Raw genomic sequence first — 12,184 nt, forward strand, 5'->3', positions numbered from 1 at the left:
GCTGGCGATAGGTATTGATGGGCTTTAAACATTGAGATGGAAGGAAAATGGAAGTAGATGAAATGATTATGCTCTGATGGATTTGTGGACTAGGTTAAACAAAAAAAGTATGAGTATATAAGAAATTTAGAAATAACGTTAATAGCAGGAAAAATGAGAGAGGATAAGTTAACGAGTAATCTGTAATAAAGACGTAATTAAAAAATAAATATAATTAATTGCAAGTACAACTAATTTTGTCCTATATTATATAATTTAATTATGAATCATTTTTACCAATAATTATACATAATATTCATAATTTAGTACAAATCAAAAAATTAGTACAAATACAGGACTGTATTTAACCACGACCGTTAGTGTAAAGTTTCCTATATAAATACTACATACTTTTATACGAATTAACTAAGTAAAAAAAATAAAAATCCTAACCCTCGAGATTATTTTAAGTAAAAATTGACAGGTAATTAACTAGAAAACTGTTTATAATTATCGTTTTTGAGAATTCCACTAAAATATTGAACAATTACCCGTAACATAAAATCGTTTTTTTCCGAAAATGGCCATATACCTTCGAAAAAACCAAGATGCCCTCCTCTTGCAGTCAACAAAATTGCCACGTTATCCGTAGTTGTAGCCTGTTCTAGAGGTATATCTAAAATCATAAATAGTTACCGGAACTGAAATAGTATTTCAATATGTACATAACATAAGCACAAGTATATAAACTTGAGATTTAAATTTACAATGTAAATAAGATATAGGGTGAAGGAAGGTATTTTCGTGGCATAAGCAAATTCGTGATATAGTTTGTTTGATCGTTTCGCGTAATTCCCTATTAGAAAATTGTCTTTAAAATCACACTGATTGTTAAAATAACAGTTGTTTTAACAATCAGTGTGATTTTCAAGACAATTTTCTAATAGGGAATTACGCGATACGATCAAACAAACTATATCACGAAATTGCTTATGCCACGAAAATAACTTCCTTCACCCTACATATGATTATGTGCATTTATATAACATTATGTTAATTTTGTTTCTGTATTCTACTGTACACACACTATTCTCTGTTAATTGTTACAAAAACGCCAAACGATGGACGGAAATATATGTAGATGACAAAATAATTTCTCATATTACCCAACAGTACTGAATAAATTAGTAGGTAATTAAAAAACACAATTGCTGAAAATGTAATTTAATATTGATTAGGTACACACTCAAGCAAATGAAATAACGTATTAATTGAAAAAAAAAATAATAACCAATTTTTTTTTTTAATTTTAACATATAAATAATTTACTTTACCTTGTTCTAAACAAAAAATATCATCAGCAGCGCTCAAGCATAAACAAGGTGAATGAAAACGGTCTATTTTATCATGTAATGAAGCAGAATCATAGTATTCATCAACTGTCTTGTAACCGGACATGTGTATTGTGTAATTTCTATCAAATTCTCTTAAAGTTTTACTCTAAAACCACACAAAATAAAAAAAATATAATTTATATTTTAAACACAATTTATGTATACATTTTCATACCTTAATTACTTCGTTATAATTCCATTTGTGGTTTGGAGAATTCAAGAGTTTTCTATTACTAAAAATAATTAAATATTATTTAAAACTATGCAGGGAAGAAAAAAATAGATATAATTGTTAAATCATAACATAAATACTTTTTGACTTGTGTTGAAAGCTCTTTTGTGATAATAGAACCAATCATTCGATTTATGATTGGTTTCTCAATATTAGACGCAGCAATATTAATATTCCAAGGAACTGAAACAATCATTGCTGCACTGAAATGTTTGTGCGTTAGTTGTTCGTTTGATTGTAGATAATTTCCCAAAATCACACTAGATAACAACAATTAAAACATTGGTGTAACCCTATCAAAACTTTGTATTTTACAAATAGACAATTATTATTACAGTTACTTACCCACCCAAAGATGTTCCTAACCCCCCTACAACTGTTTTAGGGTACTTTCGTTTTAAATGATTAACTACCTCTGTGAGATCTTCTATATTGTTTGCAGAATAACTTCTTGGCGTCTAAGTATAAAAAAAAGTGTTGTTGTCAAATTTGAATTTAAATAAGACAACATTTAAAATAAGTCCGATTCAAATATTATCAAAGTAGGTCATCAATAGGTTTGCCATTTAGATTTATACATTTGTGAATGTTTAAATATTATATTATATAAACAGAAGTTAACATTTTTAGTGAAATGGATTACTACCAATTGGCAAGTAATACATTTTTTTCTTATAATAATTTTGGTTGTAAGTATATGCCATACTTTCAATTTGCAAATTTCCTCTTAAGGTTAACACGATTAACAAATATGTTACCTTTAGTTCTACACCTCCAACTCCTCTATAGTTGAAGACAACTACGCGATATCCAACTTTTTGCAAGGCTAATGATACAGCTCTCACATACTCAGAATGACTGTCACTAATCAATCCAGGCAAATACAAAATTGTGGCACATTCAGCTTTTGAATTTTCATTTGGTTCCAACCAATCTAATGCTACCTGACCACCGTCTTTAAGATTCAGTATTTCCCTGGGGAAAAATATGGTTAATATTAATAACAACAGTACTTATTAACAACAATGGCTATGTACCTATTATATTTTATAGACGGCACAACTAATGATCGGATAATAAGTGCTAAAAGATTATGAAAACGACTTTCAAAGCACCACATTACTGGCCAGTATTCTTCATTGATAATCGGCACGTTTTGGAGAACAAATTTCTTAAAATTACCTTCTTTGCAATACAGTTTGGGTTTCTAAATAAAACATTTTTTTATTAAAATACTAAAAATTAAATAAACATTTAAAAATCAAAGTAATAATATTTAATTAGGAATTGAATACTCCTTTACAGGCATACATTTTTCTACTTATTATTACTTTGACTACGAAATAATAATAATAATTTGCCACTCTAATTGCTGCAGTTACTCCAAAAACTTAAACCGGAGCCCAAGAACACACTGAATTAGTTAAGTTCTTCATAGTAGTATTCATAATGATGTGCGATTTGTAAGAACAAGTTTGTATTAAACATAGCGAAACGAACTGTACTGAAAAAATGTCACCGCAGTAAGTATATCTAACATTGTGTGAATTTCTTTTTGTTGTGACCAGCGTTTTGCTTATAAATAATATCATTTTATGAGAATATTACAGAATATTATACAGAAATTAACTGTATATAATTTGTAAAACATCTACACCTTAGACATAAATAAAAAACGGACTATTTTTGATTTAGTGGAAACCAGTTTTTTTTTTTAAATCTAGTGTGTAATTGAGACGGGAAAGAGTACCCGACAAGACGTCCGAACCAAATATCGTCATCATCTGGCTTGAAAAATTATAACTCTTTAATAGTATTGACTACCACCGGATATATGGTTTCTGGCCTATTCACTTGACAGAACGGGTCGCCGGTCGCTCAAGTTATTTTGTCTATTTGTCCTAGTTTTTAATTCTTTGAAAATTGTCAAATCACTCAAAAATAATATAAATGCAACTTCTTACTTTCACTACAGATGTCAAATAATAATATGTAAATCCAATAATTGCAGTTGATCCGATAACACAGATTAAAAAAAAACAACTTAAATTTAATATTTGGTTAACAAAAAAGGCCATTGTATGAATAACGGTTATAAAATAGGTTAAACTCTTAATAAAAAAATAAAAGGAAATAAAGTATGCTCGAAAATGATTTAATACATATAATATTATTTATATTTATATTAAACTGCACTGTCTGAAAACTACAAAAGACACCATTTACACATCTTACTGATAGTAACCGCAAGTTGTATGAGTAGAAAAATACAATATCCCACGCACGTAAGCTATTTCTTATTTAATATATTTTACATATTAGTATGTAAAACGCTTATTTAGTTTCAATTTTATATTATAGTTTTAGAGGTCAAATGCATTTAATTTAATGTTAATTAATTTAAAGTTCTTTTATAATTGAATTTTCGCATGTGAAAGCAATAGTTCATTGTTTCAGTGGAAAAGTCGCTAAATTATAATAATCATAATTAAAATATACAATTTTAGCGATAAATTGTGTATGCAAAATCACAGAAAAATAAAAAAAATAAGCCAGTTCAGTAGGGCGGGCGCTTAGTGTTAAAGGAGCATATTAAGGCGGGAGAGGTCACAGCTGTATATGAATAATTACAACTGAAAGTCATAAAACCACTTTTAAATAAACGCTAAACAAATCGTTAAAACATTGTATTGACATATGCTAAAAACGGTATTTTTAGTATTAGGGTGGATATGATTAGATATTCATAAATTTAGCAGCACAACCTTAGCAGACATTTGTTAAACTTATCCAACAAATTTGTTAGTAGTTTGTCGGTCATTGTTTGAGAAGAACGAAATTTTTTTGGACCTTATTTACGCTTCTAGAGCTCTTTGATGTTCCAAAGTTATAGTAAAAATAATGATGACAAACACGATTTTTTCCTAATATATTATTGTTAATATTATATAAATTATACGTAAAGACCATCAATTTAATTTGGAGTTCACATGGCAACGTCCATTCAAAACATTTAAAAAGTTCACCCCTTCCCCTTCAAAATCAAGAAAAAAACTTTGTTAAAAACAAATTTGTATTACTTTTTACATTTTTTTCTCATATTCAATCGAAATTTGTATTTTTAATATTTAACTTGTAAACCTTAAGACATACGTTTTTTTTCAATAAAATTGTTTTTTTATTCTAAAAAAAACTGTATAAGTGTTTTAACTAGATAATAATAGTTAATGGAATCCGACCGTACACAAAAGTTATTGCAAAATCGTATGCCGAACATTAAAAAAAACGTAATAAGAGGTTAGGATAATGTAATGGAACCACCACTTTTTATAAATTTGAACATTTAAAACTATCAAATGTTTTTGCATTTTTTTCGATATTTGTATGTAGTGCATACGTGTTAATTTATTACTTGGAAGTACCAGGTACGGCAGTTTTCTTTTCTTAATAATTTAAACTTAATTCTTTACATTTTAAACGTTATAGATCGTGAGAAACCTGTATACATAAAAAAAAAAAACACTATGAATTTTAAAATCGACAAAAACACCCAACAAATTTACATATTTTTTAGCTCGTTATAACTCTTAAAGTCATGGATCCCCCTTACCATATGCTTCGTCACCACTATATGCCCCGTCCCCACTGAACTGGCTTTTAAAAATTTTCTTTTGTTTTCAAATTTCTTAAACACAAATTCTGCTCTCAAGCGGGTACAATATTACAAATACACAACTGTTTTAAGTTTTAATACGCACATATAGTCTTAAAACAATTACTAAACTAAAAGTCGACGTGAATATTTATACGTTATTAAATTAAAAACTTTAATTATTTGGTTTTATGAATATTCAAAACGGCAAAGTACAAAATTATGATTTTCGAATAATGGGATTTTTGTTAACATAAATATACTACAAAATGAAACCTTATTATTGTACAAAACGTATGTGCTGTGATGTATAATATTATGTAATATTTTTGATCACTTATTAGTATACATTATTTTATTTTAAATATATTAAAATAGACTTTTTAAGTCAAACCATAACTTTTTTTTTTCTAACATTAATACTCATCACTTCTTTAAAAATTCATTAATTTAGCTGTTGTGATGACAAAATCACAGTATGAACTAAAGTTTTTTATAACTACTGCTCGTAAAATAAAATAACTTATTCAATTAATATATAACTATTACTGGGTTTTGGCTATAAGTCCCGAATGTTAAAATGTTACCACTATAAATTGAGGACACATGACGCAATCATCTAACCGTTGCGTTACAAATCTAATAAACATATTTATCGATATTTGTATTTCTGCGCTTACAGATTCGCATCAAAGAGTTTTTATTGAAAGTAATTAAATCACTTTCTGTTGTTATCATTTTACATAGATCTATACGTTTACCCCATTCGAATACATATGCATTGACCTTGCTTATGGTTTCAATTTTTTTTTAAGAAAACAAATCAAAATTGACTATTAATTTATAAATAATATATCAATACTAAATATTATTCTATCATAAATAATAAACATTTTTGTTTTTATTATACGTATTATTTATTTGAATTATAATAGCCAATTAATTATGACAAAATGGAATTTTATAGCTGTACAGATTTTTTTATTTTACGAAATGTGTTTTACAATTGGAATATCATATTGAACGGATAACTATTCTGCGTTTTTTGATGAATGAGGTGTTTCGAATTCTGTGTCGGTTTGATTTTCAATTATGCTGGACAGATGAATAATTTTATAGTAGGCCAAATAATCCTTTATATGTTAATCACAAAAAACCCAAAGATTTATATATTTTGTATTCTCAACTTTCAAACTAGAACTGAACTAAATTTTATTCAATAATTTAAGAGGTCATATTTTTATGAATTGTTTTAAGCCAGATATTATACACTAAAATATTAGCCAGAAACTTGATATATTTTAATATACTAGCCACCTTAAATACTAGTTTGTTACTGCTTACTTATATACTATATCATTATCTATAATTCTACCACTACTCTAAATTTATTTGGTATTTAAATGCTCTTTCGTGGTTGCAGCCTCTGCTGAATTTGATACTGCCTTTAAAATACTATTCTAGATTAAAAATACATTAGCCAAATATGTGCCAATATGTTTAAAGGTCCTCCATTACTTCATAAAAACAAAATAAATATAAAAGTACTAAATGTAGAGGATTATTTTATTATGTTTTAAATGTTCAAATTATACCTATCATTAGCAATATATCTTAAAAGCATTTCTTGTTTTTTGAACAATGTGTTCAAGTCTTTTTGACATTTTTATCGTGTTAGCGTTTTGAGTTTTTGACCGTCAGTCAAGTCTTATATACACCGCCCAATAGTAGAAAGTAAGTTTTAATAAAAACAGTCATTATTTACTTGCTGCTATCCGTTTGCTTGCTGCATTTTAAGATGGTGTCGACATTTATTATTAAATAATGACGAATATTAAGTTGTATATTTTATTTTTATTTATGCTAATTTTATAATTTGAAACTTTTTTGAATCTGAACTCGTAATTTGTTTATACTAGGTCTGGTGAGTTCTGCATTGAGAAAAGTGGATTGTGCATGCGAATCGACAGGTAGTTATTATAACTATACAGAACATACATATAAAGCTTATAAAATAAATATAATGTAATATATTTGATCACTTATTAGTACATATTATCTTATTTTAAACAGATTAAAATAGACTTTTTACGTCAAACTATAACATTTTTTTTCTAACATTAATACTCATCACTTCTTCAAAAGTTCATTAATTTTGCTGTTGTGATGACAAAACCACAGTATGAAAAAAAAGTTGATCATAACTACTGCTTGTAAAATAAAATTACTTACCCAATTATTATATAATTATTACTGGGTTTCGGCTACAAGCCCAGAATGTTAAAATGTTATCACTAAAAATTGAGGACTTGTCATTTGAATCATCTAACCGTTGCGTTACAAATCTAATATACACATTCATCAATATTTGAATTTCTGCGCTTACAGATTCGCATCAAAGAGTTTATTTGAAAGTGATTAAATCACTTTCTGTTGTAATCATTTTACATAGATCTATACGTTTACCCCATTCGAATACATTGACATTGTTAATTGTTAAAAATTTTTTTTATAAAACAAATCAAAATTGACTATTAATTTATAAATAATATATCGATACTAAATATTATTCTATCATAAATAACTAAACATTTTTTTTTTTATTAAACGTATTATTTATTTGAATTATTATAGCCAATTATTTATGACAAAATGGAATTTTATAGATGTACAGATTTGTTTTATTTTATGTAATGCGTTTTACCATTGGAATATCATATTGAACGGATAACTATTCTGCGTTTTTTGACGAATGAGGTGTTTCGAATTCTGTGTCGGTCTGATTTTCAATTTTGCTGGACCGATGCACCTAATTTTAATAGTAGGCCAAATAATCCTTTTAAAGTGAATACCCAGTCGGGTTTGTACTCAATGTAAACTGATTTATTTTGCGGATCATACTTAAAGCCAGTAGAATGCTTGTCGTCGTATTCACTTACTAACAACTTGATGAGAAATATGTAATGTTTTTTTTAATTTTTCACTTTTCGAAATTGGTCTGCAAAATTGTTTATAAAAATCACTTAAGCGTTTCCTGGTGTCTTTCATCTTTCCTTCGGTAGAATCAAGTATTGCGTCGTGGCTACTATTTTCGGCCGTCAAGATATCGTAGTGGCTCTTAAAATCTTCCATGGCTTTAAAAACGCCTTCGTGGAACTTCGTTTCTGGGGATAGCTCTTGAATACACGAAAGTGCACCTTGGTACCGCACCACGATTTGATCGATATTTCTGATTATGTCCAGAAACAATTCGACACAATACACCCCTTCGATTGGTTTTTCAATTCTTTTACACTGGTAAACTGCGGCAAAGTTGCTTTAAAATCAAAATGAAAAAATACAAAATCGTAAATTGTACCAAGTGGTATCTAAAAAGAATATTATGTTGTCCTATTATAAAAAAGCATTTCAACGGCAATAATGTGTTTGAAATTGTATTCGATCGCCGGTCTATAATTATTAGTGGATTTCGATACCCATAAACTGTCATAATTAACAATGTATTGAATTTCCAAATACCTATTATACTCAAACATAGCAACTTAGAAATTTACCTACCCACTGTACTGTTTTTTTAATTTCTGATATTTTCTCTATAATTCAGTATACTTATTTTTACTGGTATAAGGAAAAACTGTTTTATAAAACATATTGGTTCGTTTGGTTGTTTAATTTTGAACTTTTATCGTGCACAGTAGTACTCTATTTTAGCGATAACCTATTTTGTACATTTGTATATGCTCCGTTCCCACTATACCTCGCCGTTCTGTATTGAATTTCTTTAGTTTAGATGCAAAGCAGAGATGCTATTGATTTTACCATGGTGTGGGCTTTTTTAATGTCTGTATACACTGTTACCATTTTAATACTGGACCAATTCCTTCGAGTAGCAACTCTATAAATCACAAATTTCATCTAGTTGGTACTTTGGGGGGGGCGGGGGGGTAAATGCGCTATTCCACTACTACCGTGTTCGCGTACGACGTTTTTTTCGTGGTTATGGTAATCTGGGTTTGGTATAATATCGATACTTTAAAGCACACGTCAAGTGCTATGCCCATTTTTTTCAAAATTCTCTGTGTTTGTGGATTTATTTTTATGTCTCGTTGAAGTACCAAATAAATTTACAGTACTGGTGGAATTATAGATAAAATGATATAGTATATTAACAAGCAGTAACAAGTTACTATCTAAGGTGGCTAGTATATTAAAACATATCAAGTTTCTGGCTAATATTTTAGTGTTTAATATCTGGCTTAAACCAATTCATAAAAATATGACTTCTTAAATTATTGAATTCAATTTAGTTCAGTTCTAGTTTTAATGTTGGGAATACAACATACATAAATCTTTAGGTTATTTGTGATTAACAAATAAATGCGTTAATGCCTTTTTTAGAAACAGAGATACTTGCAACAAAAATATTAAATAACTATACAGTAATTATAAACCAGTATTATATTTTATCTAAACAGTATCCAATACTATATTTATTTAGTCTAGTTATTAGGCGTTTGAATAATTATACTTCGAACAACCATCAAAACTTTTAGTAAGAAAACATATAGTTGGAAGATTTAAGAAATATATTTAATTTATACAGGTGAAAAAGAAAGTTTAGGCTATTGTTTTTTCCCCAACACATCACTGTGTGCTATTACATAATATTATGTTGTTTATATCGATACGAAACTTAAAATATATGACTATAAATAAAATGGAAACAGTTGTGTGTCTTACACATAACATTCCAATGTCTTATATACGCTAACGCATTTAGTAGTAAGAAAAACTTGGGTACATAGACCATTATCAAGTGATACTTGTTGTTCACATCGATACAAACCTTAAAAAAAAAATGAAAATGGTTGTGTGTATTACACATAATACTTCAACGTTTTTGCAAATTGATACGAACTTAGCAAATAAGACCCAAAAAAATATGTTTACTAGATTTGTTTTTTTTGCACACTTTATCGTTTGTTGTAATATACTAGCGTATTTCATAGGAATAAAATAAAACCTAACGTATTATCAATTTGAAACCTAAATTTGGGCCTATGATTAAAATATTCTGTACACGTATAAGAAAATAATTGTACTATTTGTTATAATCCCCAGTTACAATAAAAGACATTTTTATTGTGTACTTACTCTAGTGTTAAGAGAAAGATTATGCAGAACAGCTCGCGTACGAGTCCGCAACACCACGGGATACATTTTTATGTATCTAAGGTGGCTAGTAAACATATCAAGTTTCTGGCCCAAAACAATTCATAGAGAACTTGGCCCTATTTTGAACTTTGTGAATACAACATATATCTTATCTCTCTTATCTTAACAAATAAACAGCTGTTATTTTTCGTTATGATAACCGGTGTCTGTGTCGATTTTCCGTGTGTGTGCCATAGCAAAGACCTAAAAATGTCAAAAAAATATATATTAATCTATATATATATATATAAATGAATATCTGTCTGTCTGTTTGTCCTTTACGCATTAGTACACCATTCATCCGATCGCCATGAAACTTTGGGAAGTTGTTGTGTACACTCGCACAAACATAACTGTCATAGAACTTTTCGAAAATTCCACCTCTAAGGATGACCTCAAACACGAACTTTGTACTTTAAATACGAAATGTAATTAGCTCTGGAACAAATTCGAAAAAAGGGTGGGAATGGGCTTGAGGGTGGTAATATTGGAATATTGTTGTAACATAGTAGATTCAGAATATAAGTTTTTTAATTTGTTAATTTTATTAAATGGTACATTTAATGTTGGACCCATGGTTAAAAATTGGATATTATTGTTGTTTAAACTAACGTAACATTTATGATTGAACGAATCCTCTCTTAAAATATAATATAATAAATAATTTTATAAAGTACTCACCTTGCATAATACGCATAAATTTCTTCATGATTTTATTTTAAATCGTATACCTATTATAAATATGTAGATAGACATTTAATATAATAAAATATAATTTATATTGTCTTAGTCAATATTTAAGAATATAACTTAAAAAATGTGGTATTCTAATTTTTTAATTATAATAAAATAACTATATGTCATAACAATATATTTTTCTAAATAAAATAATTTCCATTACCAAGTGTTTATTTTGGGTAACCATGGGTACAAACAAAATATTTCGTATTTAAAATACAAAGTTCGTGTTTGAGGCCACCCTTAGGGGTGGCATTTTTGAAAAGTACTATGCCATGAACGCGTTAAAACTTTCGTGGATTGATATATCAATTGAGTAATTTTCGGATATATATACACGTCACATGTTTTATGCCGACGTTTCGGACTCTTTGCAGAGTCCATCTTCAGGGCAATAGTGGTCTCGACTGCTTTAAAACTTGTACTTGTTCCATTAATTGTGATTTAACCTTGGTTTGATCGACTACCTCCCCTTTATTTTCCAGCCATTTGATAATGTCTGTTTTTTTCCATGACATAACTGGACATGGGTCTTTCTTCATCGAGTGATATGACGCGTTGTCCATGACGATCACGGCATTTTCTTTCAATAACGGTAAAATTGTATTGAACCAGTGATAAAAAGTATCACCGTTCATTTCGTCATGGTTGTTTCCGGTATTTTTTTTCGATTCGAAGCAAAGAAGACCGCCAGCAACAAATCCGTCGTCAGACGACCCGATGTGCACAACATTGAGCCGTTTCCCCTTACCAGACGGTTCCTTTTGTCCAGTTGTAAGGCTTCTGAGGAATACGTCCCTTCTGGACTTTTACAGTATTATCCAACCATGATTTTAAAGTCGTTTCGCCTGCGTTCACTCATGTTTCGTCTAGATAATAGATTGGTTTACCTAACTGACGGTAACGTTTAATAGTTTCCAAATATCTTCGGCGCCAACATACAATGTCATTCCGTTCGATTAAAGCGCTAATACG

At 28.8% G+C, this 12,184-nt stretch overlaps 1 protein-coding gene across 1 annotated transcript; it reads right to left on the reverse strand.

The window, feature by feature from the left end:
* Nucleotides 1-283: 283 nt before the first annotated feature.
* LOC126837410 (phospholipase ABHD3-like) lies at nucleotides 284-3,822 on the reverse strand. Its single transcript, XM_050571325.1, has 8 exons — nucleotides 3,570-3,822; nucleotides 2,643-2,812; nucleotides 2,364-2,580; nucleotides 1,951-2,063; nucleotides 1,686-1,865; nucleotides 1,549-1,606; nucleotides 1,314-1,479; nucleotides 284-655 (listed from the first exon to the last, which is right to left on the reverse strand). Exons 1-8 carry the CDS (start codon nucleotides 3,681-3,683, stop codon nucleotides 468-470), a joined length of 1,206 nt encoding a protein of 401 aa, XP_050427282.1. The 5' UTR covers nucleotides 3,684-3,822; the 3' UTR covers nucleotides 284-467.
* Nucleotides 3,823-12,184: the final 8,362 nt, after the last annotated feature.

This window comes from Adelges cooleyi, unplaced genomic scaffold (assembly GCF_023614345.1).
Source record: "Adelges cooleyi isolate 19-005CV unplaced genomic scaffold, UGA_ACOO_1.1 ACOO_flye_CR_arks_rails_tigmint_CR_PRNA_106, whole genome shotgun sequence".
Lineage (NCBI taxonomy): Eukaryota > Metazoa > Arthropoda > Insecta > Hemiptera > Adelgidae > Adelges > Adelges cooleyi.

What these genes read in the sequence shown, in the direction of transcription:
- LOC126837410 (XM_050571325.1), bottom strand. Translation starts at nt 3,683, where the DNA reads ATGGCCTTTTTTGTTAACCAAATATTAAATTTAAGTTGTTTTTTTTTA. An exon ending in CCGTCTATAAAATATAATAG is followed by an intron (nt 2,581 to 2,642) that starts GTACATAGCCAT and finishes ATTTTTCCCCAG; the next exon opens with GGAAATACTGAATCTTAAAG. An exon ending in TATTTTTTGTTTAGAACAAG is followed by an intron (nt 656 to 1,313) that starts GTAAAGTAAATT and finishes TTATGATTTTAG; the next exon opens with ATATACCTCTAGAACAGGCT.